The sequence below is a fragment of the Beta vulgaris genome, chromosome 2 (genome assembly GCF_026745355.1).
Source record: "Beta vulgaris subsp. vulgaris cultivar EL10 chromosome 2, EL10.2, whole genome shotgun sequence".
Classification (NCBI taxonomy): Eukaryota; Viridiplantae; Streptophyta; class Magnoliopsida; order Caryophyllales; family Amaranthaceae; genus Beta; species Beta vulgaris.
Window position 1 is genome coordinate 53,504,133 of NC_079203.1, and position 27,399 is coordinate 53,531,531.

At 33.7% G+C, this 27,399-nt stretch overlaps 5 protein-coding genes across 5 annotated transcripts; 3 read left to right on the top strand and 2 right to left on the bottom strand.

The window, feature by feature from the left end:
• The first annotated feature begins 1,509 nt into the window (after positions 1-1,509).
• Positions 1,510-3,687, top strand: LOC104905347 (GTP-binding protein At2g22870). Its single transcript, XM_010693865.4, has 4 exons — positions 1,510-2,127; positions 2,252-2,321; positions 3,123-3,285; positions 3,404-3,687. The coding sequence occupies exons 1-4, from the start codon at positions 1,659-1,661 to the stop codon at positions 3,611-3,613; spliced, it is 912 nt and encodes a 303-aa protein (XP_010692167.1). The 5' UTR covers positions 1,510-1,658; the 3' UTR covers positions 3,614-3,687.
• Positions 3,688-4,190: 503 nt separating this feature from the next.
• On the bottom strand, positions 4,191-7,391 carry LOC104905340 (hypothetical protein). Its single transcript, XM_010693854.4, has 3 exons — positions 7,184-7,391; positions 6,226-6,436; positions 4,191-4,580 (listed from the first exon to the last, which is right to left on the bottom strand). Exons 2-3 carry the CDS (start codon positions 6,406-6,408, stop codon positions 4,458-4,460), a joined length of 306 nt encoding a protein of 101 aa, XP_010692156.1. The 5' UTR covers positions 6,409-6,436; positions 7,184-7,391; the 3' UTR covers positions 4,191-4,457.
• A 1,357-nt stretch (positions 7,392-8,748) lies between these two features.
• On the bottom strand, positions 8,749-11,639 carry LOC104905334 (hypothetical protein). Its single transcript, XM_010693841.4, has 3 exons — positions 11,486-11,639; positions 11,227-11,315; positions 8,749-9,153 (listed from the first exon to the last, which is right to left on the bottom strand). The coding sequence occupies exons 1-3, from the start codon at positions 11,516-11,518 to the stop codon at positions 9,006-9,008; spliced, it is 270 nt and encodes an 89-aa protein (XP_010692143.1). The 5' UTR covers positions 11,519-11,639; the 3' UTR covers positions 8,749-9,005.
• A 4,968-nt stretch (positions 11,640-16,607) lies between these two features.
• On the top strand, positions 16,608-20,911 carry LOC104905327 (protein NRT1/ PTR FAMILY 5.6). The gene is made up of 4 exons (XM_010693827.3): positions 16,608-16,889; positions 17,550-17,767; positions 18,509-19,059; positions 19,863-20,911. The coding sequence occupies exons 1-4, from the start codon at positions 16,709-16,711 to the stop codon at positions 20,731-20,733; spliced, it is 1,821 nt and encodes a 606-aa protein (XP_010692129.1). The 5' UTR covers positions 16,608-16,708; the 3' UTR covers positions 20,734-20,911.
• Positions 20,912-23,205: 2,294 nt separating this feature from the next.
• On the top strand, positions 23,206-24,201 carry LOC104883700 (putative F-box/FBD/LRR-repeat protein At5g25850). The gene has a single exon (XM_010668256.2). It carries the CDS (start codon positions 23,206-23,208, stop codon positions 24,199-24,201), a length of 996 nt encoding a protein of 331 aa, XP_010666558.2.
• The last annotated feature ends 3,198 nt before the right edge of the window (positions 24,202-27,399 follow it).

A 27,399-nucleotide genomic window follows, 5' to 3' on the forward strand; every position in this document is an offset into this window, starting at 1 on the left:
AAAAGTCATTAAACATATTTCTTCCTAATCCTCTAAAGAAAAAGCTCATAATATGAGCTTTTTCATTTTGAGAGTTTTCATTCCAAAACTCTCTCTAAAACTCTCTTTTACCAAACACCCCTTTTAGAGTTTTTGACTAGTCAAAACTCTAGAAGTGGTCCAAACCTCTCTTTTTGTTCCAAAACTCTAATTGCCAAACACCTCCATTGTTTGTGTGATTATGGTGTTCACTTTCTTAGCTATTTTCAGAAGAAGAAAAAAAAGCATCAAAGAGAGTAGAAGTATTTCTGAAATGAGATTGCTCTTGTATTTTATTCTCCTTGTTTTTCACTATTAAGGACCTGTTTGAGGAGTTGGAGGCTCGGTGTGGGTCGAGTTAACCTATAATCTATGTTATGTAGAGTTTTTATTCGCTATAACACTTGTTTTTACTTATGCGGAAAAAAGGAAAATCAATTGCAAATGGTGTTATCAAGATTTGTGCTTAATGATGTCTTAAATGGAATTCAAAACCAAATGGAGCAAAAAAAGATCTAAACTTATGTGGGGATTTCAAGGTTAAATAAAATGCTCAAATTAATTTCACGCCTTCTTTGAATAATTGAAGTCTCGTGTTAGAATTTTCACTCCCAATTGATCTTGCTTCTAAATTATTGTATACGTTTGTCAGTATATATTCTATTCAACCCCTTTTCATTTATATGGATTATTTTTCTAAACTTACATCTACTTATACAAACTTATTTGAATGCAATGGAGCTAATTTTTATAAGTTATTTAAAATTATCAGAAAATTGAATGAATCAATACTAATTTGTTTTCATCAAAAGTTAAACGCAAAAATTACCCTAATTAGTTAATACCCTAATTCGAGAAACGACAGATTATTATTACCTTCATCCCATATTAGTCCGAAAGCTTATCATGGCACTTATCAAACCCATTCTTTATGTTTGTTAATCAATAAAGATACAATATGGTGAATTTGTTACAAACCTTAAAGGTACATTACACGATTTTAAAGATACAAACGAAGCATGCGAGCCCACTGTTCTGTGGAAGTTGCAAAGGCCAAGGCTATTGAGATGGTTGTGCAGTTGGGTAAGAGACCCAGACTTGCAAGATATCATCGTGGAACCAGATTGTCAAATGGTGATCAATCAACTACCTAAGCATGCTATTTTCCTCTCAGAGTTAGATCTTCTCCATAATATTCTCCCTTTTAGTGTTGATTTTTCCTCCATTGTTTGATCTCATGTTAAACGAGACAGTAATACAGTCGCCCATGTATCTTCAAAGTATCTAAATTTTATAATTTTCTTAATTCATAATTAAAAAATAGGCAAAAACTAACAAACGTCCTTAGGACGATAGATAAGATAACTAAAAATGAAAATATTAAAATAAATCTAGATATTAATTATACCGATTGACGTGTGATTTTGAAATCCATTCCAAAATTTATACTATTTCAAAAAAATATATTTAGTGCTTATCCAACATCCCGTTACGTCTGTTGGTAAGATTAAGATCTACATTCATATGAGTTCGGAGCTAGGAATTTCTCCCATGGTATGGCATACTCTTACCTCTTGTAGAGTTGTATAAGTAGTTAGAAGAAGAAAATCAAAAGCACCCAAAATTGGCGGGTAAAGAAAATGCTGCTATTCAGAAGTCGTTACTTGTTCATCCCTCAATTATCTTCCTCAATTCTACCCAAATCCCACCCTCCCAAATCCTTCCATCTTCAATTTTCTCTCTCCTCTAATCACCCCACCAATCTCCACCTCCATCCACAAGCATTATCAACCTCCGCAACTCCGCCACCGCCTTCCGACGCAACTGCCAAACTCACACGCACCGTGCTCTTCGTGCCACCGGGTGTCGAACCGAATGAAGTAACAGAGGAAATGATCTTACCTGGGTCTAACATTGTGGTTGGACCTTATGCAGGTCATTCCCAGATTAAGGAAGTTGCATTTGTCAAGAGTAGTACACGTCCTAAGGATTGTCCTAAAGATGGGTTACCTGAATTTGCTGTTTTGGGTCGCTCAAATGTTGGCAAATCTTCTCTTATTAATTCTCTTGTTAGGAAGAAAGAAGTTGCTTTAACTTCTAAGAAACCAGGTTTCGCACTCCAACTGTTTGATTTTATTCCTCACTTGCAAACACATTTTTTTGTTAATTATGAACCTATTTATCAGTTATTGTTTTTTGATTTTTTCGTTTTTGGTGGTTGATTAATTTGCAGGGAAGACTCAGCTTATCAACCATTTCCTGATTAACAAGACTTGGTATATTGTTGATTTGCCTGGATATGGGTAAGTCTTCTGGATTTTCAGTATTTAGTGCTCCCAACTGTTGTCCTCCTTGTGGGTTATGAGGAGAGAGAATATAAAAATAATATTAGTTTATTAGGAGAGAGAAAAAATTTGGCCAAAAAACTGATGCCCGGCTCTTCATAATGGACCAAGAAAAAGAGGAGCAAAGAAGGAAATGGAGGAGAGAGAAAAAATGGTGGGGTAGGTGGAAGAATGAGAAAGTAATAAATAGGGCAACCATTGTGCTCGTGTAGATTATGATCTGCTATATCAGTAATATCACTTCAATGGTATATCTTGCATTGCAATTATGCACTAAAGGAACGCTATCGTATTCTGTTGTAAACCTATTGAGTATTGCATATTTGCTTTATGACCAAGCTACATCACAGCGTTCAAACATGTCGCCTTAACACACAAATGTCCGTTGATGGAGGCTTTCGAGGGCAGGAGGGAAAGGGGGGAGGGAATGGGAGCAGATAATTGATCGTCTTATGCAGCTTTGCTGTTAAGCCCTCAATTGTTCATCGATTGTATTGCTGATCTATGGTCTCAGCAATAGTTTTTGCAAGACTTGAAGTAGATATTCTTTTAGTATTAAGTAAGATACTACCCTTATTTGAGTCAAACTGTGATCAAGATATGTAGCTTGCTGCCTCAGAGAGTAGTGATGGGTTAGCAAGTGCTGCTGCTCCCAGATAGTTTTTAACAGATCTGCATTTCTATCAGTAATAATTGCTTCAAATGTGCAGCATTGTAGGATTACCTCATATGTTTGATCGTGTAATTATTTGTATACAGGTTTGCAAAAGCCTCTGAATCTGCTCGAACGGATTGGTCTGTTTTCACTAAAGGCTACTTCTTGAACAGAACTTCGCTTGTTGCGGTACTACTCTTAGTTGATGCTAGTGTTCCCCCACAGAAGATAGATCTTGATTGTGCTAACTGGCTCGGACGCAACAATGTATACTCTTCAACAATTATGCTGGCCTTTGCTTTCTAATTTCTATCATCTTTGGCTGCAGCTCAAATATGTTATAGAAAGTATTTAATATCTTGCTGTTTGGGTTTGTGCGTTTCAGATACCTATCACCTTTGTCTTTACCAAGTGTGATAAGATGAAAGGAGGAAAAGGCGCACGACCTGAAGAAAACATCAGAAGTTTTCAGGGATTAATCAGAGATAACTACAAGCAACATCCCCCATGGATCATGACTAGCAGTGTCACCAATTTAGGCAGAGATGAACTTCTTCTCCACATGTCACAGCTACGAAACTATTGGGATGTTTAACTGCTACACATCAGAACTGACATTTTGTAAGATTAAATGGAGAAATGCCAAATGAAACTTTATGTTGCTTGTAACTCATAGTTGCACTTGCACCACATCAGATCTATTATTGGTGTGGGACTGCGGGAGAAACTCCCTAGACATACTTTGCAGGTGAACGATCTTGTCACTACGGTTTAGGTCCCTCTGCTATCTGCCGACTTCCTATGTGACGCAGACATTAACAGTGAACTAAAGGAGGCCTTGTAAGAAAAAACAACCTATGCTATTCTTGATACCTCGACTAGCCAATCTTATCCTCTTGGATGATGGAGTTAACGGCAGGATCCAGTGCTTCAAACCAATTAGTGAAGAAAGAGCATGAGCTTTGAAATGAATTGGCAGTATAAAGATCATACCCTTTAACAGCAAGAAATATATATGAACAAAGCAAAGTAGCTTCATAGTAGAGTTAAAACAATTACACAATTTGATATGTGATTTTTTTTCAATTTCAAAATTAAGGAACTCCTTAAAAATTGATAAGCATCTGAAAAATGAAATTTGATCCAACAGCCCAAGAAGGCAAGTATGCAGATGTCAAAGTATGGAACATTTTGTCATTAAAGCTGACTTCAAATTTGGTCACCTTTGGTTCAGCTAACTAATACAAGCTCGAGTATCACATTTGCATTTACACCAAGTCAGCAACCTAAACACCTAGGTGCATGACACCCTCCATACTAATTTCTATAACAGAGGAAAGAAGAGAGGAAAAGAACAAGGAGAAAAAGAACATTTTAATGCTTTCCTCTAATAAAAGGAGAATCATATCTGAACTTTCCAACACCATAGCATACTTATTTCACTTGGGCTTGTCACTCGAGTAAACCGGAACTTCCCCTCTATATACCTTCCAAGGACCGCCATAGAACATAGGTTTCATCAGAGGTACTGTTTCTCCAGGATGGTCCTCCCAGTACTTTTCCTGCGTGACGTCACCAATAAACATTAAGAATTCAGAAAACTTCTTGCGTCAGAGTGAACAGGCCAAGGGTACTTAACAGATAAAAAGCTCAGCTGTTAGTCTGCTAGTAGTGTGCATGTTATCAGAAAAAGAAAAAAAGATATTGAGTAAATTTTGCGTAATTCAGGTAACAACTAAAAAGAGAATCTCTCAAAGCAACAAGAGAGGAAAGAAGGAATTACATTACTTTAGACATTACTGGCTTATCAACTTAAAACTGGCAGTTCGGCGCACAAGTTCGTATTTCAGATCCTGCTATGCTATCTGTGCGTTCAAAGTTTTTTATAAATAAAGGATGACACATGTACAGCTCTGTCATGAACTAGCCTAAAGGGGAGGCCGGGAGGAATAGTATAGGCAATACATAATTAGTTGTTAGAATAAGCTTTTAGAAGAAGCTAATCAGTCGGCCAGACTTAGAAATGCTATTTAAGAGAATATCTGTGAGAGGGAAAGGAGGATGAACATCATTGAAAGTTTTCTGTGGTTTTGATAACATGTTGGAGAGAACAAGCCTCTAGGGAGCTTGTAATATTGTTTCTTTCCAAATTTGAATGCAAATTACCATCTTCTTCCTTTAAATTTCTGCAAACTTTCCAGTTCATTACAAGCGCACATTGATTTCTAACACGGATTAGATAATTAATGGGATATAGGAGCAAATTTCACTGGAGATAATAAGAGAAGAATGTTTTGCAACAATAATACCAAGTACTTCAGGTCCCATCATAGTGAAAAACAATAAAAAGGAATGGACACTCAAGAGACTTGTGTATTAAACTTCAATCCTTAACAGAATCTAGGTGCTGCACAGCCACAATAACCTTTATCGCACACTAAAAAATGCAGTCATCTCTGATAAGACTTGCTAGCCTACCAGATTGCCAGTCTTTTGTACATAGAATATCTTTTACGAAGCTATCTTGTTTATGCAGATTTTGTGTAGTATGTAGTTCTACCCTAAACATGGAAAGACTACCCAGGAGGGTCCTCTATTCATAAAAAAAAATCTCTGGAACTGAAATCACATAGTTACACAAAGAAACCTGCAGCAGACACTCAACCCCAACAAAAGTTAGCCAACTTATGCATTCCTTTAAACCACGGGTGCTACAACCACAGTCGACCGCAGAATCACAGATCCTTAATCACAAACTACATGGCACTGGTTCTAAAGACCCCAAAACGAAAATGGTCAAATCAAACTTGCAACACAGGGTACAAATATAACAGTAACCAATAATAGGAACCACGAATTAGAATCATAACGTTCCAAGAAACCAAAATGTTCTTAAATTGGTAGAAAAGACTAGAAGTAGGAGCGGGCTCTGCATTCAAGTGGGCATCTTATCATTTTTCAAGAATTAAATTCACTAAACCTTTCGATCAGTCATAAAGAAGGCATATCAATTCCATGGTTCTTATCCACAAAAGCTTCAAGACAACACACAATTTGGATACTCTTGGTATTGTTCACTAAATATGATTTCAAAACGCACTAAGGTTCTTAACATCACAACCTCAAAAAAAAAAATGGAGGGCACTGATTTCTTGGAGGAAAGGGATCATTTGTTTTTACTAGGATATATAAGCAGAGGTCACTTACTTTATAGAGTTGCTCTGTAATTGCTGCTCCAATAACCCCAGTGTAGAATGCAGCAACATAAAGAGTGACAAGAGGAGTAAACGTCTTAGGCCGTCTATAAGGTTCAATCATATCCCACAAAATCGTTCTTTCCCATTTGTTGTACACATAATCTGCATACTTCTTCCATAAATAACTTGTCATAATGTCACTTAGCTCAAGGTCTTTAACACTGAAACAAACGGAAAAGAGATGTTACCAGTTCTACTATGTCAAACGTTTTTCGACAATAATCAGCACATTCCATAGTACTAGTCAGTCTAGAACTACAATTTCTCCTGTTGCCGCTGCTGCAGTTGCTGCTACTACGGTTACTACAATTGTACGACGATAAAATGCTAATATGTTCAACAGACAACAGTATACTCCCTCTATACCGTATTCAATAATTGGTTTAACCTTGTTTGTTCCACAAAACACGTCAATTATGAAAACGAAAGTATATCAAATCTGTAAAACCAATTCAATATCTCCAGCAAAAACCAAGATAATCAGCAACAAATTCCAAAAGGATTTCAGTCACTCAACACTCTTCCTTACCCAACTTAATCAAACACAAACAACCCAACATTATCACATCAAATCAAATCAATAAACACAAAAACTAACATCGTCAAATAGCTACAATTAACAAATGGAAACACCTAACACTTTACTTCATATCTGGACCATAATAGAGTAGAATCAATAAACAAAGAACACTAATAACAATTAACACGCCGTAGAATCCTGAAGATTAATTATCTTCATGAAAGTGGTTAAGAAAGGAATAGAAAAGACTCGCAAAACCCTAATTGGCTAAAAATTATACTCTGTACTGGAATCCACAAATGACCTAATTGAAACATATTCCTCTCTATTAATTATCTTCATGAATAAGATATCAAATTAACAACCAATTAACACATAATTAAATTACCTAAATTCGAGATTTTTGAAGTCGGTTCTGAAGAGAGGTTGTCGGTGGTGTGGGTGGCGCTGCGCCGGTATCCGGTGGCCGGTGAGTGCTTCCCTTGTACTTTTCCGGCGGCGATGGTTAGAGAGGACCGTTGCCTACTTGCGGGTAAGAAATGTGAGTGTTCATATAGTTATAACTGAAGTATAACCATAATTGATTCGAATAATCTCAATTTTTATCAGTCTTTCTAAAATAATTTTTCAACTTATTTTAGAATTATCAATATCAAGAGTTATTTTTCAAATTGATTCATATTCTTATTTTCCTTTTCATCACTAATTATTTTATTATTTCATGATAATCCAAAGCTGTAATTATTTCAAGATAATTCAAAGTTGAAATAATTTTGAGAAGATGAGTGAAAATTTAGATTATTTATATCAATTACTCCATATGTTTCAATTAAATTGTTACACTTTGATATTTTACACTATTCACAAATTTCACTTTGACCATCATTTGTGATTTATACGCGGATGAAAATATAGTCACGTGGGTCTTGTTAGATTCATCATAATATGTATTTTATTAATATGTACCTTTTATAATTTTCAAATACAAAACTAAAGATATATGTCCTCAAAGTTTTGCATTGACATGCGTAAAAAGTGTAAGTGTGTAGATTAAAATGAGACAGATGGAGTATAAATTATATGTTTTCTCGACTGCAGAAAGAGATGCGAGATGTTAAATGATGAGTAAGACAAGGTTACTAACTACTGATATCAAGTATTGTTAAATTGGTTAATTGAGTTAGGTATTAACCATGCATATGAATGGTAAAATTGTTGATTTAGGTTAATTAAACAAAAAATGAATAACTTAAGATGTCGGTTATATTATTCATAAACCATACAAGAATTTATTGGGCAGGACGTCCAATTCTTGTATAGTTGTATTGGTTATTTGGCTTATCAGTGTAAAAGAAAAAGTATCAGTTACGACAATTTGATTAAAGAGTTAAAAGAGGATACATAAGGTTTCGGTTGATTGTGTAATGGGGAAATTAGTACCTAACAACAATGACAATAAATATAATGATGATATTTTTGGTATTACATTTTTAAATCTTGAAGTTATTAGGATGATTTGGCCCCAAAATAATTCCCTTGGAATTATGGTTAAAGGTCATATTATGGTCTTTGTCTTGGTAAATGATTGCGTTGGAATTTGAAAGTTTAGTTACAGAGGCTTTGATAAATGCTCCCTTTTTTTGTTCAATTATCCACAAAAAAGATCAGGTATGGCTCAAATATTAGGCAATTAGTACAATCTGCTAACATCTTTGTGAGAAAAAGAAGCATGGTCTACTACCAAATTACCAATGCACGAGCTCACCATGGAATATATGCTCGCTCATCTCTTGGCCCAAAGTTTAAACTAGAATGCTCAGTTCCATACAAACATTCAGCATCATTCTTTGTTCAGCATTCTTAAAACTGAGCCATACAAGTAGTATAGCTAAGTAGTAATCACTGGTACCTACATTTCTTGGACCTCACTGAACATGTGAAAATCGAAATCAATGAAATCAACGACGACACTTTGTAGAATTATTCAACGAGCGATAAGGTTTTGAAGGTTTTTTAATTTACATGGTTCTCCCTTGAATGGGCTTACCAAGTTCCACTGTTTCAATACCTTAAAACAGTTCCAAAAAATAGAGGAAAGACCAAGTAACACATTATGTTACATCATCATATTGATTCATCAATGTAATGAGGAAATGATTTTAGTTAATATCCACTGTAACTCAAAAGTCAACATAATTGGTGGGGGAGATTCACTGAGGGTCACTGAAGAATTTGTTGAGACCTGGCATGATTTCTGCGCTCTGCGTGCGTGAAAATTTCCTGATGAAATGCTCTGCGTATTTCTCTCCCTCTTTATGATTGTCCAAGACTCCAGCAGCTCGGTTTTCCTTATTCACCCTGAGCGTTTCAAGGGAAAGTTTAGCAACATAATGTACGTGGATTTATGAATTAGACAAACTAATACTATAATGTATAGTAAGCCTAAACAAACAGTTAAGGCACATCCAGTGACATCACATAAGTTCAAAACTGGCTAACAAAAAAACAAAACTCACTTCGAGTAGCAATTCAACACTAGAGCTTTTGCAGAGACTTGACTCTTGAGCAATTTCCAGTACACTCAAGAGCGTGTCGAGTTTCTTACCAATATAGATAAAATCAGGAAGGTCCAGAAATTACACTTTTTTATACTCCATTTCCATTAATTACCCTGATATTTCAAACAGGTTTATGGGCTTTGGAAAATCACAGTTTGAGGGTTTTATGAACTTTTTTCACATAAGCAATACCATTTAAACAAAATTGCTGGATGTAATACATTATTACATTTGTGTTACTTGTTGCTTAATCCAATATGATACATTTTTGGCGGAACGATTCTGTCATCCTTTTGGAACAAGCTATATTGTTGCCCACAATGGAGATCTCGTTTGTCATAGATGTATCGAAATGAGTAAGCTATCAATGAAGCGTATCCCAGAAAAACAGTTCATTAACAATTTAACACCACGGTGGTCAGAGAACTGTACCAGAAGCTGAGCTATAGGAAACTAGGTATAAGCTTTGTGATCCATCACTTGGGGTAGTAGCTTTTAAGGTGGTGAGAGATGAAAATGGAAGAAGCACAAGGAACACTAACCCTATAGTGTTAAGGCTCAACCCAAAATCGTTGAAGATATCAAAATCAGTCCTACATATTACAATGCATTTGCACACATGAAACTATGAAAGTTTCAGCTGTTAAGCATCCTGGTCTCAGCAAAGGTGCCAGTTGATTACTTCACACCCGACGGCTATAACAGTATGGTGAGTCAGCATTCTGTTATACTGTTAGCCAATTCTCAAGTAGCTGGCGTGGTTGATCAAGCAATAGAATTCTAGCATTTCTATGTTTGTAATATATGAATAAAGTTGCTGTAAAAACCTGGAACTATTTCATTCTTAGTTTCAGCACCATATTGCCTACTACTCTCGATTCAAGATGATAGTTTCAATGTTTTTATAGTTGAATTTCATTAGCTCAATATGAGTTCATTAGTGTGCGTGCGTGCGTGCGCGTGCGTAAAAATATGGAAGGAAAACAGAAGTATACCCAACCTCTCCTCCCCCTACACAATGCCTACACAAACACATCGTAAGATTAATTTCACGTTCCAAACCCAAATGTTCCTGGTCACATTATCAATCCAACATATTTACATTCTAAAGCTTCTTCTCGTAACAAACTGTGATTAGCAGAGAGAACACTAGCTAGCTATGACAAGTATCAGTAAAATATTTAATAGCCTCTAATCATACATGCTTTCACATATTTCATCATGCATATTGTGAAAGACTAACATGAAACTAAGGCATGATTTGGGACTCCAATGCCACCCAATCTTACTCATGAAATCGACTACACACACAACTCAAACAACTTATCAATCAACATCAAATCTCAGGTTGAGAGTTCAGTGGTAGTTGCACATTCATCAGTTCTAAGTTCTAACAATCATAAACGCTTATCATCCCGCACACAACAATCATGAATAATAATAAAAGTTTCAAGCGCGCTATAGCATTGCTCTGCTCAAAAGCAGGACAATCTAATTAACTGAGAATCGTAAAAACATTCATCTCAATTCTTAATAAAGGTTAATATTTATAAGCTTGAATAATCCCCAAACATTCTACTCATCTCCCACGGCTGCGAGTATTCATTTTATAATATATTTATAAGCACTCTAAAATTCCTTATCTAGATCTTTAACCAGATTTAAACTCTACTTTTTCTACAGCGGAAATTCACAATTATATTTTTCGATAAAATTGATAAATTAACACGAAAATCCCAAGAAATTTAAAACTATTTCATAAATAACTACAAACATAAACATCCACACCACATCTGGCAAAATTACGAATATCCGCATAAAAAAGTTAAACAATTCAAAAAAATCAGAAGAAAAATAAGAGAAAAACAGAGACCTGACTTCAGGATTGATGCAGATATTGCGGACAAGCTGAAAGCCACAAATTCCAACAGCAGCACCAACAGCCACAAAAAGAGGATAAACCTACGCAAAATTTAACACGAATTCGATACAAATTTAGAAAACCCTAAAATTTCATATCATCTATATATATATAATCAATCAGATCTAATTCAGTTTATCTATATCAGATCTAGCAAGATCGATACAAGAAAGATTAGAAAAAAAATTGAGGAGAGAGAAAGATAGAGAACCTCGGGTCTAACCCAACGAAAGCCGCCACCCATTGTTGTTGTTGTTGCTGTAGCAGAGAGAGAGAGGAAAGAGGAGAGAGAAAATCGGACGAGTCAACAAACAAGCAAGCAGGACGTTTTTTTTTTTTTGGTGAAGGGGTTTAAAAAATTAAGAAACCTAACGCTTAAATCAATTTTACAATTGGCGTAAAGTTGAATTATTGGGTGATTGAAGGGAGTGCCCTTCTCGAATATTCGGTGGACGTTTTTATTGATTTGAAGTCTATCCATCAATAATGGTCTTTGTTTGTTGAGATTTAAATTTTATTTTATCTTTCTCAAAACTCGGTGAAAGCTCGACTCGAGTGAGCTCGACTCGAGTGAGCTCGACTCCAGATGTTGGTGAATCGAGTTGATCAACTCGATACTCGACATTTTTCTACCTTATCAATAGCAAAATATCTAAATTCAACAATTTTTTACCTTATTATCGCTTTTAACATGAGACACTTGCAAGTAGACCTGGTTATTGTGCGGGTCGAGTCAGGGTCAGTGCAGGTCGTGTCATAAGAGGGTCGCCCCATGAAGGGTTGTTGGTTGGCCGGGCCAAATGGGTAGATACCTTATAGCGGGCCGATAATGGGCGGGTCGGTAAACGAGCAAGAAAAACAAGGAACAAAGAGAGCCGAAAATAAGTATAAATGAATGTGAATCCGAATATGTAATTGTTTTTACAAAATATATTTTATTTTTTAAAATTATTGGGTTTTCTTTGTTGGCCCTATAATGGCCCTATCCAATAAAACCCTGTCCAATAAAAGCCCTATAAAATTGACCCTAACCCTTCAACCATAGGGCTACCCTGTCCAATGCCACGTCTATTTGCAAGTTACCTGAAATCAACTCGGACGAAACTCAACTCAATCAATGCTCGACTCGGTCAAAGTTCGGACAAAATTCGACTAGGGTGAGCTCGACTCAACTCGAAATGCTAACGAGTCGAACTAGCTTAAACTCGACTCGATTCGCATAATTAGCAACTTTAGTAACGAGAAAAACAGCTTATCAGGCCATAACATCGTTCAGCCAACTCAACCTGGCTTTGCAGCGTAAGGTCCTTGGGATTAAGGGGAATGAAATGAGGAGATTCCCACCTATAAAGTGTATTTAGTGGCGTAAGATCCCTCAACCTCAAGATTGTAAGACAAGGATTAATAAAGTCTAAGAAATACAGCATAGTTCTGCTACAAATAATGACAACAACTTCAATACTCTAAAAAATAAGTTATGCTATAGTGACAATAAGTTTTGATAAAATCTAATCTTTATTACATAAGGGAAGGGGGGACCTATGGTGTCCTCTTTTGAACTGACTATTTCGCCCCCCTTTCCCTTACTAAATTACAAAAATAATATCAATACAAAAATGGGGATTCAAACAAAGCTACCGGAAATTAAATTTCAACATCACTCCCAAATCACTTATGTTAGGAAACTTTACAAATCCCTTTCTAAATCACGTTCAAGAAATCCTGCAAATCACTAAACTTTACAAAAAAAATAAAAAAATTAACTTACAAACCAAAACTAATATAATAGGGCGTAAATACATAAAAAAAAAACCTTCACAAAATTCACTTACAAATCATTGTTCTCAAGAACTCACAAATTTCACTTACAAATTATTATTTACCTATACACGCTATGCATAAAATCTGTAAAAAAACATAAAATTTCAACGGGGATATCACACATTTGTCCATCGGCGATTTGCAAATTTCCAAAAAGGTACATAATTCTTTTAATCTTCCAAGTTATTTCAAATTAGTTGAAAAAACAATAGCAATTGTTATGTAGCTACTAACAGAAAAAAGGGAGATGATAGCAATTAGTTAAAAAAGACTTAAATTTAACCCATTATTTTCACATGAAATGAAAAAACAAGATAAAAGCAACAAATTTTTTTTTTTTTTTTAAAATTCCAATATTAAAAATTCTGCTCATAACTTTTGCAAAAAAACCATTTTCACAAATAAATTTTGAAAAAAAAACCAAAATCAAAGTTTTCGCGAACGTTTTTTGCAAAAATCAATTTTCAGAAAAAAAATTAAATTTTTGCTAAAACATTTTCAGAAAAAAAAATAATTTTGCGAAAACAAATAGTGAAATTAAGCACAAAGACAACTGTAAAATTTTGAAATGGAAAAAAGGGTTTATACAATTTAAATTTAATTCATTTTCATGTTAAATCAGAAAACAAGATAAAAGAAACGATTTGTTTTTTAAAAAAAAATCCAATATCAAATTGTGTATGAAAATTTATAATTTTATCTCAAATATAATTTTTACATATGAGACTGATGAAAATTTTAAATATAAGTTTGTGAAATCATAATTTAGATGTTAGGCAAGGGAAAAAAAAACTGAAATTGATTCATACTTTTCGGATTAAATTTTGGGATGATAGAAAATCGACCGAAGAAAAAACTGAAGTTGATTTAAGAAATTACCTTTCTCTGTTAGAAAATCGACCTACGAAAAAACTGAAGTTGGTTTGCTTCCTTCAAAAGTGGTTGATACGACTGATGGATTTTTGATGAATTAGATCTACTGCTTTGCTTAATACTTGAAAAGGCTGATTTTCTTATTATATAGTGTATAGTTTGATGAATTAGGTTCCTTGAAAATATGGTTCGTAGATTTGTAGTGAGAGGAGAGAGAAAATGAATAGCAAAAGTAGTGGAATTATACTGATGTTGCTAAGTAGTGGAAAAGGTAGTAAATTTTTTTTTGTTAAAATTCTAGAAGGATGTGCCTACAGGCTACAGCACGTCACTCAAAATTTTGGGTTTCAAATACAAGTGTGGATCAAAGTATAAATTAGCCAAATTATAATATTGTTGCATTGGAAATTCAATGTAACAGATAATATGGACTCAATTTTTTTTTTGTTCAATAAAGATAAGTTTAATTAAGGGAGTAATACTGTAATGCTACTTAAATGCAAAGAGTTAATGACTGCAAAAGAAAGAACAGAATGTAGGAGTACTATTTGATTGTATTTCAAAGAATCTTATTCACAAAATGGAGGTGACCGTAAAATACTAGCTTGCATTTTCTTTTTGTATACTACTTAGTAATAATTAGGCCTAAAAATGTCATCGCACGCATCGCGTGCATAAAAAGCTAGTATGTTCACATAAGTTAATATAAGCACAAATAAGTTGAAAAAACGAACCATATATCTTAAATCTAAGAAATATGGAAAGGGCTCATGCATGAGCATTAAAGACTTATCTTTTTCTTTTTTTTTTACTAGAAATATAAAATTGGATTCAATCATATGGCATCTACGACCAAGTTTCTCATATAAATCGATCTAAATTAGTTAAAAAAATATTTTTTTCCAAAACAACTAATTGTAAATATATTCAAGAACGACTCATAGATGGTGTAGGTAGACATGAAACATTTACCATCTTATCTGATCTCGCTAAACAAACATAACATTTATCTTATGGTCCTTCCCCTTTATCCTTCAAAACAAACGTCTCTAGAAGGTGGAGGAAAGGGACTCAAGTACTTATCTTTTTATTTAACAAAAATATTAGAGTTGTGAGTATTGAAGACATCTATTTTTCTAACAAAATATTACAATTGTGAATTTTAAGACGAGGTATTCTGTAGCAAGTACAAAAATATGACGGAGAAACTGAAAAGTGGATTAAAATATAAAAAAATGGACGATATGGGTGAAAAAAGAGGATGAAATAGATAGAGATATGTCACTAGAAATATAAATATAAATAGAAATAGTAATAGGGTGTAGACTATTAAGTACAAAAAATTCTTACAGGGTGCTTTTATTGTTTTTTAAAGCTAAAAATTCAATCAAATTGGGTTGAGATGTGGTTAAACGACATACAAAACTAAACTTCAGATTCCAAAAGGTTAAAGGAAAAAAGGCAAGGTTTTATACGAGGAAAAACTTAAAAGATTAGGTCCTAGTATATGGTTAACTATGAAAAAAAAAATGAAACAATCACTTGACAATCTTATGTGACGCTTTTGATGCTCTAAAAAAACATGTTAATTATATCCCCATAATTGACAACAATTGACATAAGATGGGGGGGGACCAAATTAGGTTCCATGAAGCATACATGCAATAAAAAAACAAAGAAGCAAACAAAACTTTCATAATTCCACACATCATCAAATTGTTGGGGCCTAGGTTAAGGCCTTAGAAAATCATTAATTTCAAATCATATTAATATAAGCATACGTCATTGTAATTTCTAATATATGTGAGGTAACATATGATACTACAGTACTACAGGCTTCCAAGTTTTTTAATTTCACTTCATCTAGAGTCTAAGGCAATAACCTATTGTTTTGGCAAACTTTTAATTCCAGAATTTACCCTCTTTATAAGAAATTTCAACTTATTTATTTCGAAGAAAGAAAATAAATAAAATTCATCTTTAATTTAGATTTCAGTTTATAATTTCCAAGAATATTTTGTTACTCTCTCTTGTAATTTAATAACTCAAAAAGAACAGTCGAGTAATTAACAAACTTGTATTTTGTAATTTTTTTCATGATTAGCCATACAGTATAAAAGAAAGCAAACAAACATTAGCACCAGAAATCTACATCCCATAGGCCATAGTACACAATATTAACAAATTTGAATACAAAAGCAAAGCAATAGACTAAGGTTCCGTTCTTTTGGATCGAGAGAAAATGAACTGAACTGAATGAAAACAGTAAGAGTAAACTAACTGCATTAAACTGAAAATAACTGAATTAAACTAAACTAAATAGAACTGAAAATAAATTCAAAAGAACGACGCCTAATTAATTATTTCAATATTCCTACCCAATACAAATCAGCTACCAGCCTACCAGATAAACACAAATTCAAAATTTAGAATACAGAGGGTACAGATTAGCGAGAGTGTTAATTATTTGGGTCCTCCAAATTCGGGGCCCTGCACAACCTGTCAGCAACCTTGGCTAGGTGGGAGCTTTATTAATCAAATAATAATATTCTTCGTGTAACGTATAGTATTGGTAGTTTGGTACCTTATAATATCGGACTAAGTATAGAAGTATTATTTAGCAGACATGCCAGCTTAGAGTCAAAGTCAATAAGCTTACTATAAATCTAGACTAATGGTGTAATCGTTTACTCTGCTAGTATCAAACAAAATCACCATTTCCTCAATTATTTCATTGAAAATGGAGGGAAGAATGGATATACATGATGAAAAACATGGAGAAAGAGGAGACTTTGAAATCCCAAGTAAAAGTGATGAAAATGTTACTAAATTTCAAGTTCATGACTCATCTTTGGATTACAAAGGCATGGTTCCTCTTCGAGCTTCCACTGGCTCATGGAAAGCATCCTTCTTCATCATAGGTAAACATTATTTCAATTTTCAATAATCATTCCTAGCTACAACTAAAGTTTGAAGTAGTGTACATCGAGTCTTTCCTTAAGTAGTTAGATCTTCAGCCTCTTATCATTAAACTTGTGGTAAGATAAATTACTTTATGCTGCCCTCGTACAGGGTCACTCACCCAAAGTCCCAACAAACCTCAAACCCCCTCCCCCAACAATAATGAAATATTTGCTTCCACCAAGATTTGGACTTTGGTCTTCCATGTGGGAGATAGTAAGCCATTATCATTGGACCCAAGGGTCCATAGTTTGAAGTAGTGTACATCGAGTCTTTCCTTAAGTAGTCACATCTTTAGCCTCTTACTGTTAAACTCGTGGTAAGATAAATTTCTTTTGTACTGCCCTTGGCCCACTCATTTACAGGCCCAACAAGCCTCAAACCCCCTCCCCAGTCCCCCCCAATGAAATTTGTGCTTCCACCAAAATTTGAACCTCGATCTCCCATGTAGAAGATAATAAGCCATACCTTAAGGACATATATGAATTTTATGTATCGTGTTGATTTTCAATATTGATTCTAACATAAACAAAAATACCATTTTAGAAAACATTACAATTCTTTTTGGATATTTAGGTTGCTGACTCAAAATTTTGATTTTGGATAATTATTATATGCAGCAATAGAGTTCAGTGAGAGGCTGAGTTACTTTGGAATTGTAGCAAATATGATAACATATATGACCAAAGTGATGCACCAAGACTTGGAAACTGCGGCCAATAGTGTGAATATATGGTCTGGAGTAGCCACAGTTATGCCTTTGCTTGGTGGGTTTCTTGCAGATGCATATACTGGTCGCTACTTTATGATTCTTTTCTCTGCCATCCTCTACGCAATGGCAAGACTTCTCTCTTATCATCTTTACGCGCCCTTTCTTCCGCAATTTTATTTCGTTGTTATTTACTTCTGTTTTAGGTGGACTGTACGAGCTGCTCCTTTAAATTATGTACTTCTTCTGTTTCGATTTAATTGCAACAATTCACTTTTCATCCTTGTCGAGACATACCTTTGACGGTTAATATCTACTATAATATAGATATAAAAATTATAAAAAGTTGATATTACGGACGACCCACAATTTGGTCATTGCCAATGGGTAAAAGAAATGTTTGTTAGTCACCACTTTTCTATATAATTGGTCAATTCAAGATGTTGAAATGTGCTTTGATAAAATAATAATCCATCTCTTTCTTATTGATGTTTTGTTTGAAATCTTGACACTATTTAGAATTATATAAGATCTCAAATATATAAGGAAAAACATAATCATGTGAGTCGTAAGATCTTATTTGATTTGTCTACTTTAATAGTTTGATAATATCAAAATTTTGTACTTTTTACGTAATTACCTACTTTGTCAATAATGTGCATTGATAAATGTACGGTTAATCAAAAATCATCATACATCTATCCCTGCATCGCATGGCTGCATACCATGTTGGTCTACTAAGTTAGAGATGCACTCTGAAGTCTGATCTGCTATCTAAATTCTAACATAATAACATGTGAAATTATGTCAACTCTTTGTGCATAATGTGAGAATTGATTTTCTATACTTTGTCACTCATGTATTCTACAGGGTCTAGGAGTTTACACCATGTCTCAATACATTCCAAGCCTTAAACCTTGCGGTGCAACCTCGACTACATGCGAGAATGTTAGCAAGGTACACGAGTTGGTCTACTTTCTAGCCGCGTACCTCGTGGCGCTAGCCACCGGCGGTTACAAGCCATGCTTGGAGAGCTTTGGGGCGGACCAATTCGACGACAACCATTCAAAAGAAAGGAAGCAAAAAATGTCATTTTTCAACTGGTGGAACATCGCTCTTTGTAGCGGCCTCTTATGTGGGGTGACTTTGATTGTGTATGTGCAAGACTATGTTAGTTGGGGACTTGCATTCTTAATCTTAACCATAACTATGGTTGTTAGTGTCTTGATTTTTGTTCTTGGAAGGCCCTTTTATCGTTACAAGACCGCGGTTGGAAGCCCCTTGACCCCATTGTTGCAAGTATTGGTTGCTACTGTGGCCAAAAGAAAACTAATTTGTCCATCAAATCCTTCCTTGTTGTATGAGGCTCCCAGTTCAGGGAAGGTCGAAGGCGAGCGTTTGGGTCATACAAATAGACTCAGGTAAATGTTGTTAAATCCGTACTGATTTTGATAGACTCAGGTTATGCAATTAGCTAACTTGTCAGTTTCAGCACCTTAACAGTTTCAACTGCTACCTAATCAGTTTCAACCACCTTATCAGTTTCAACTCCATTTCAGCTAGTATTGTCAAACATAGCCTTAGGAGTTACTCGTCTCCATCCAGTGCAACATTAACTCTAAGATGAGACCTCGCTTTTAATTAAGTTTATAAATGATCCAAGTGTCCGAGTTTGCTCCTTTTTTAATTTATGGGATGCCTAAGCCATCTTCATTATCTCAACTAATAACCTATCTCTCCTTCCAGAATTGCACCACTTTCCTGATAAAGTCACCCCAAACTACTTGTCAACACTTATAAAAGTCAAGAATACACTATGTACTTACTTATTTTGGAACTACTTTACTTATTATTACTTGCTAAAAAAATGATAAAAAAGATCAAAATTTGTTTACAATTCTTATGCAACAACTAATAACTACACTTATGCCACAACAAATAACTATAATTCTCTTCAGCATAAAACAGCTGAACTGAACTGAACAGTGATATGTGAGAGTAAAAGTATTATCCAGAGCTGAACTGAACTGAAAATAAATTGGGGAGAACATACCCTATATCAAAATAAGTGAACAAGGCAAGAACTAAAATACATTGTAAATTGGTCTATCATGATAGTTGACAAATTAAGTAATAATAGTGTTGTGTTAAACTAGTTTTACATGATTAGTTGATGAAAATTCATGCTCATAAATCACTACATATTTGTATAAATGCATTGCAGATTTCTTGACAAAGCTGCCATAATTGAAAACCATGAAAGTAATGAAGCAGCCCTAAAGAAACAAAATCCATGGAGGCTAGCAACCGTAACACAAGTGGAGGAATTCAAGCTCATAATAGCCATGGCTCCCATATGGCTAAGTTCTTTAGTATTCGGAATCGGCGTAGCCCAAGGCACCACATTCTTCATCAAACAAGGAAGTGCAATGGATAGAAAAATCTCCAAACACTTTGAAATCCCAGCAGCTTCAATGGCCACACTAATAGCCCTAGGAATGATCACAACAATTGCTTTTTATGACAAAGTCCTTTTACCATATTTAAGGAGAGTCACAGGAAATGAGCGAGGGATTAACATCCTTACAAGAATTGGTATTGGCATGGTGGTCTTAATCATAGTAATGATTGTAGCGGCCTTAGTCGAGCGACGAAGATTAGAGGCATCAATGGATGGGAGAATAATGAGTGTATATTGGTTGATTCCTCAGTTCTTGATACTTGGTATAGGGGATGGATTTTCCCTTGTAGGAATGCAAGAATACTTCTATGATCAAGTTCCGAATTCGATGCGAAGCTTAGGGATGGCGTTTTACCTTAGTGTTATTGGTATTGGGAGCTTCATGACAAGTTTTTTGATCATGGTTGTGAATCAAGTTAGTAGGATGAATGGAGGAAAGAAATGGATAGGAAAGGATTTAAAACATAGTCGTCTTGATTATTTTTACTGGTTTTTGATGGTCATTTTTGTAATGAATCTTTGTGTGTTTGTGTTGTTGGCTAAGAATTATAGGTACAAAAGTGTTCAAAGAAGTGTGGTTATTGTAGAGGATTGTTTTGATGGTGAGAAGAAAATGGATTTAGGTGGTGTTTGAAGAGAAACATGGATAACTTTGACAGTGAATGTTTGGTCATATAAATGTTTGGTGAGTCGATTTACACTGATTGTTCTCACATTTAATATACAAGTCACTCTTTCTTTGTTTAATCTGTCCAAGTATCCAACAGATACAAGTACTTTAAAGAGAAAAAAGAAATTAACATGTGGATCTAGTGACCTCTCTAATACTTCCTTCCTTTGTTTGTTTGTTTGTTTTTTATTACTTGGAATTTTGGCACTATTCATACTTAGAGAGAATCTTTTCAATTTTGTTCAATTTATAAGAAAAATATATAGTCATGTGGGGTCTTGTTTGATTCGTCTCAATTAATACATTGTTAATATTCAATATGATGTGATTTTTGTTGGCGGTTCGAACTATTTTTGTGTTTTTATGATTTTATGGACGAACAACAATAAGAAATAAAGGGATAGGCTCTTAAATCGCAGTTTAAGAGGTTCTATTGTGAGTCTCGGCTCCAAGATCACACAAAGTCGCGGTTTGTGTATTTGAACACTCAGTTCTATGCAAGCACAACAAGCTTAACACTTTTCTTAAACTCAAAATCTTATTTTTATTAATGAACGACATGGCCTTATATAGGCGTGCAAACATAACCCTAATCCTACTGAAATTAGGAAACTAATAACAAGATAAGAAAGACTAAACAAGATAAGAAATAAACACACTCCTAATCCTATTATAACTCTACTCCAATTAGAATCCTAATCCAACTAGGATTTGGATTTCTAACTCAACTAGAATTTCACACAAACTAAAACATTAAAAAAAAAGACTCCTAACAGAACTAGGAGTTCTAATCCTAATAGAATTAGGAAAACTAATCCTACTAGAACTAGGAAATAAACGAATCCTAACAGAATTAGGACTTTCGCACAGTCTCGCACAGTGGTTGGCACTGTGTGGCTAACAACGACCTATGCTTTCGAACTTGATGCTCCTCATATGCATCATAATCGTTATAATTTTTACTAATATATAATAAAAGATATTTAAGTTCAAAGAGGTGCATTGTCAGACACGCACATGCAAGTGAGAATGAAAAAAAAAAGAGGGAGTACCAAATTAGATTGATCCCAAAATAACATATCCAAATTAGGGGTGTGCACTGGTCCAAAATCGGATCGGGGACGTTGGACCGCTAGATCGGAATCCAAAAGTTTTTTGGACTGGTTGGATCAAACTTTGTATTTTTTATTCAATTTTTTTTGTTAAGGTTTAGACATATTAATAAATTCGATAGATTAAAGAAATATGAGGTTTTAACTTTCTAAATTTTAAACTTTTTTTTACCTATTTTTACAAAAAAAAAACAAATCGGTCCATTCCGTAAGATTCATAGTTTGGACCGAATGGGACCATAATCCCAAGTTTTCATGGACCGGAGACCGGACCGGAATCCATTTTGATCTGATCCCGTCCGAATTTCGTGTCCCGGTCCAAAACTACACACCACTAATCCAAATTATAAAAAAGCCTATAAAAGTCACAATTGCTGAATTTGCACCCTGCAAATTTTTATTTGTTCGAATATATAAATAAATTGCAAATATGATCCAAGTAATAAATGCCTAAGTTTTTTTTTTTTTGTCCCAATTCCAATATGATCCCATGCTTCATTGGCCCATACTGCCCCTGAAAGAATACCTATGGTTAAAAGATAAATCATAGACTAATAACACGATAACTCTTGTCTTGTGGTATAAGTTAGAAATGACCTTATTGTTAAATAGTACTCCTTTTAAATTTTTTAGTTTATTCACTTAGAATTTTGCATTGACACTTTTTATAATAAGAAAAAAAAAATCTTGTAAATTCTTCTCAACAAATATAAGAAAAAAAAATAAATCAATCGTTATAATCAATAAATCTCTATTCCATATGGGAAGAGGAGTAGGACACAAAAATATTAGAAACCCCATTTTACCCTCATACATCTCTATTCTAACTACTTACTTTAATTTTTTAAAAAAATATAAAAAAGAAAACTATCTAATTGTTTTTAAAAAAGAAAAAAATACATTAAAAAAACCATCAACAATTTAAATATCCCTAATTTATTAGATATAATTAATAATAAATTTAATTTTTTACATCTCCTTAAAAAAATTAATTTTCTACGTATTTTCGCACGCGTGCACATAAAATTCATATAAAAACTAGTATATAAACTACCTAGAGATAGAGGAGGCGGTACAATCTTCTGTAATCTTTTGAACTTTTTTTTTTTTGAGGGGTTGACCTAGGATATTTGATATTAGATTATTAGTCGGTTATTCTCCTTGTTCACACTTATATCATAACTTTTATCTTCAAGACAAGATTTGGTTGTTCTTTATCCTTAAGAGTTTTGTTCCTCGATTCCCGAACATATATAAACTACCTATTAGGGTTTAAACCAAGGGAGTTTTTCTTCAACGTAAGAAACAACAGTAATAGTATAGTATGAAGGAGATGATCGAGAAAGATCGGATATCAAAACTACCAGAACATCTCATATGTGAAATACTCAATCACCTCTTCACTCATGAAGCCGCAGCAACTACCTTCCTCTCAAGTTCATGGAAGAATTTGTGGTTAACCCTTCCACACTTAACGTTAGCGGAGTCTTTCTTCGGCAATTCAATTAAACACATCCCTAAAATCTCAAATGAACAACTTCTCAGTAGTGTCGATCACTTACTTACTAGAAGGTCTAAGTGGGGTGTACACAATTATAACATAACATTGGAAAAACTTATACTTCATATCCCAACATTAGATCTTAATCTTATTATTGACAATAATATCCCAGAATCACTTACTTGCGTGGTCAATAACCTTCTTGTTCGTGCAGTTAATGAATTTCGAGTCGAAAAGCTTGATTTTTCCATTGGTGAATCTAATGACTACTCCTCTGAACCCAAATTTGAGGGTACACATTTGCCTATATCCTTGTGTTCCTGGAAACTAGATAATATTACTGACATGAAATTGAGGGGATGTATGCTTAATTCTTTCGTCGAAACGAGGTGGTCAACATTAAGGTGTTTATGTTTAAGATTTGTGACTATAAATCAGAGGGTACTTGATAGTATCACTAGTAACTGCACTGTTTTAGAGTCCCTGAAATTGGAATTTATCAGGGGTGAACATGGGATTGAAAGGGATGTATTACATGCTTCTTGTCTCAAAAGACTTGTCACTCTATGCATTGTTGTGGCACAAAAGAATCTTTTCAAGAAGATTGAGTTGGATAATCCCAAGCTGGAACACTTCGAATTCGACGAACAATCAGGAGATGATGGGTCCTGTTTCATCCATGATCTAGCTTCTAGCAAGGGGTTGATTGAATTGAATATAGTCAATGCCATTATATCCCATCAACAGTTGCGTAGGATCATCACTCATTCTTATTTCTCCAAGCTAAGGAAACTCTTTTTGCACGCGAAATTTTCTTGAAATGTGATCTGATCTGAACCAGTGGCGGAAAAAGCTGGAGAAGAAAACGGGAAACAATGATTATATGTATTTCTGCACGGTTAAAAACACATGTTTGAATCTAGCTTGATGGTTTGATTGACAACATTATTTATTTTCACAAGGATGAGTGACGCGGGTTCAAGTCCTAGCATTCAATGTTTTGCTTATTTTTAATTTTGTTTCTACTCATGTTTTGCTTTACTTAGAGCATTTTGTTTTCTTTATTTTTGCTTTCATTTCTTTTCCCTTTTGTTCTTTTTTTAAAAAAAAAAAACTTATTCATTATCTCATTACTTGATGAATGTGAATCCTTTATTAATTTACCTTTGATTATTGTTGGCTTTCTATCTTAAGTTTCTAAATAGCTAGTACTCCCTCTGTTTTAGTATAATTGATAGCCTTTTGTGCACGCGATGCGTGCGATGATATTTTTATGCCTAATACTAAGTAGTAAACAAACTGAAAATGCAAGTTAGTATTTAAGTTCACCTTCATTTTGTGAATAAGATTCTTTCATGATCTTTTTATGTTGTTCTTCATTTTCGTGATTTTGAATAGTTTTTTGTTTCTCAAGTCTTATATGCACATGTTCTTTTATAATCAGTATGACGTTCTTTACTAAATATCGTCATGTTCTTTTTTTTTATTTTATTCATTTTTGTAATTTATAATGTTTTTGATATGGATTTCAGTAATTTCTCTATGATCCCAAAATTGTAACCGAAAAGTATAGACAATTTCAGTTTTTTTCCTTGTCTAACTTCTAAATTCTGATTTCACAAATTGATATTTAAAATTTTTTATTTCTCTTTCTAAATGTTCAACTTTGAGTTTCAATTATATTTGAATGAAGTTTTAAAATTTTCATACACAATTTAATTTTGCAAAAGTCATTTTAATTTTTCTCCTTTTCTAATTTCAACACTTTGAGTTTCAAGTTATATTTAAATGAAATTTTAAGTTTTTATACACAATCTGATTTCGCATGAAATAGTCATTTTTTATTTTTCTCCTTTTCTAAATTTTAACACTTTGAGTTTCAATTATAGATGAAATGAAATTTTAAACTTTTCATACACAATCTGATTTTGCAAATTAATGTAATTTTTTTTTTCTGAAAATGGATTTTTGCAAAAGTTGTTCGCAAAAAAGTTTGATATTGTTTTGTTTTTCAAAATTTATTCTGAACATGGATATTTTGCAAAAGTTTTGGGCAAAATTTATATTGGAATTTTTTAAAAAAGAACTAAATTTGTACTTTTCATCAGTGTCATAATGAATCAATTTCATAACATTTTTTTTCAAATTTTATATGAAAATGAATCAAATTTAATCTAATTATATAAAAGCCCTTTTCAACTAATTCTGTTATTCTCCATTTTTTCAACTACATAACAGTCGACTAATGTGAAATAACTTTGAAGATTAAAGAATTATGTACCTTTTGAAAGTTCGCAAATCGCCGATGGACGAATGTGTGATATCACTGTCAAAATCTTATTTTTTTTGATTTGTGTTTATAGGTAATTTTTGTGAGTATGTAATTGTGAATGGTTATTAGAATAATGATTTGTAAGTGAATTTTGTGAATGTTTTTGTATGTATTGACGTCGTAATATATTAGTTTTAGTTTGTAAGTTAATTTTTAGTTTTTGTAAAGTATCCTGATCATTTGAGTGATTTGTGTGATTTTTACAACGTATTTTCTCAAATCTATGAGTGATTTGTAAAGTTTCCTCATATAAGTAACTCTGAGTGATTGTTGAAATTAATTTCGTGGCTTTGTTTGACCCTCATTTTGGTATTGAGATTCCTTTTTAATTTAGAAAGGGAAGGGGGCAAAATAGTCAGTTCAAAAGAGGACACCGTTGCTCCCTTCCCTTATGTAATAGGATATACAATTACAATCATAATTTGTTATTAACTTGTAAAAATAATAGATTGTAGAAATAAATGACTTTTATTTCAAATTTTAAATAGCTCATTTAAAAAAAAATTAAAATAACAAATATTGACTATATGGATCTTAAGAATAATAATCCATTTGTGGGTATATTTTTCTGAAGGAAATAATATATGAGAGAAAGAGATTATAGAAATTTTGTGGGTATACATTTTTACGACATTGTTTCTCATATTCATAGACTAATATTTGAAAAAAAGAGAGTTGCATATACTGTAGCATAACATTACCGTTGCAAATTTTACTCTACATCTCAAATTATTCTACAACTCCATATTACCGTTGCAAGTCTCCTTTTATACATAGAAAGTGAAATGGAAAGTAAAATGTGAAAGTGAAAAGTGAAAGTGGAGCCCACAAAGAATAAACAAAGCAAGTAGCTTTGTGGAGCTACTTGGTTTCCCAAAGCAACAAACTTCCTTTCACTCCAACAACAAAGCTACTACTCTACTAGCTCCAACTATATGTAAATTGCAAGTTGGGACTTAATCTATGCCGCTGGAGCTACTTTAATACTCCCTCCGTTTCAAAATATAAGTCGTTTAAGGTTCTTGCACATAGATTAATAATTTAGTTAATTTTAGTTAGTTTTGCATGGGTAATGAGAATTAACATTAAATATTACTCCCTCCGTTTCTTAAAAATCTTCCCTCTTTCCGTTTAAGGGTGTTTCCAAAAGATCTTCCCTCTTTTGCTTTATTCCTTATTTGGCAAAACAAATTTCCTTATTTACCCTCTCATGTCACTATCATATGGTCCCCATTACATTATTAATTCAATTTACTCCCTTTCTCTCTCCTACTTTAACCCCTTTTTATTTGTTTATTTATCTAACCCCTTTCTCTCTCCTACTTTACTCACACCATGCCCCACACAACTTGATTTTCCTTGGTATCTGTAGTAACAGTAATTGGGAAGATCTTTAGGAAACGGAGGGAGTATATTGATAATACAAAATAACCTATAAGCTTATCTTGATAATATAAAATCGCATTTAATCTTACATTGGTATTGTAGAATGCCTTATATTTTGAAACAAATTATTTTAGCTAAAATGCCTTATAATTTGAAACAGAGGGAGTAGTTAACATCATTATTAATAATATGGTCAAAGGTTGCGAAAAGGAGGTGAGTGCGTGTGGTTGATGGGCAGGGCCGTCTTAAACAATTAAGGGGCCCTGTGTTATTTTTAAATTTAGGCCCCAAATTTTTTT

Bases quoted from the DNA above. Each gene is read 5' to 3' on its own strand.
- LOC104905334 (XM_010693841.4), bottom strand. From the start codon at position 11,518: ATGGGTGGCGGCTTTCGTTGGGTTAGACCCGAG. The intron at 11,316-11,485 runs GTTCTCTATCTT...AATTTTGCGTAG, and splicing joins TTCGTTGGGTTAGACCCGAG to GTTTATCCTCTTTTTGTGGC. The intron at 9,154-11,226 runs GTCTCTGTTTTT...TGAAACGCTCAG, and splicing joins TGCATCAATCCTGAAGTCAG to GGTGAATAAGGAAAACCGAG.
- LOC104905340 (XM_010693854.4), bottom strand. From the start codon at position 6,408: ATGACAAGTTATTTATGGAAGAAGTATGCAGATTATGTGTACAACAAA. The intron at 4,581-6,225 runs GTAAGTGACCTC...GACGTCACGCAG, and splicing joins TTACAGAGCAACTCTATAAA to GAAAAGTACTGGGAGGACCA.
- LOC104883700 (XM_010668256.2), top strand. From the start codon at position 23,206: ATGAAGGAGATGATCGAGAAAGATCGGATATCAAAACTACCAGAACAT.
- LOC104905347 (XM_010693865.4), top strand. From the start codon at position 1,659: ATGCTGCTATTCAGAAGTCGTTACTTGTTCATCCCTCAATTATCTTCC. The intron at 2,322-3,122 runs GTAAGTCTTCTG...ATTTGTATACAG, and splicing joins GTTGATTTGCCTGGATATGG to GTTTGCAAAAGCCTCTGAAT. The intron at 3,286-3,403 runs GTATACTCTTCA...TGTGCGTTTCAG, and splicing joins ACTGGCTCGGACGCAACAAT to ATACCTATCACCTTTGTCTT.
- LOC104905327 (XM_010693827.3), top strand. From the start codon at position 16,709: ATGGAGGGAAGAATGGATATACATGATGAAAAACATGGAGAAAGAGGA. The intron at 16,890-17,549 runs GTAAACATTATT...TATTATATGCAG, and splicing joins AGCATCCTTCTTCATCATAG to CAATAGAGTTCAGTGAGAGG. The intron at 17,768-18,508 runs GCAAGACTTCTC...TGTATTCTACAG, and splicing joins CTGCCATCCTCTACGCAATG to GGTCTAGGAGTTTACACCAT.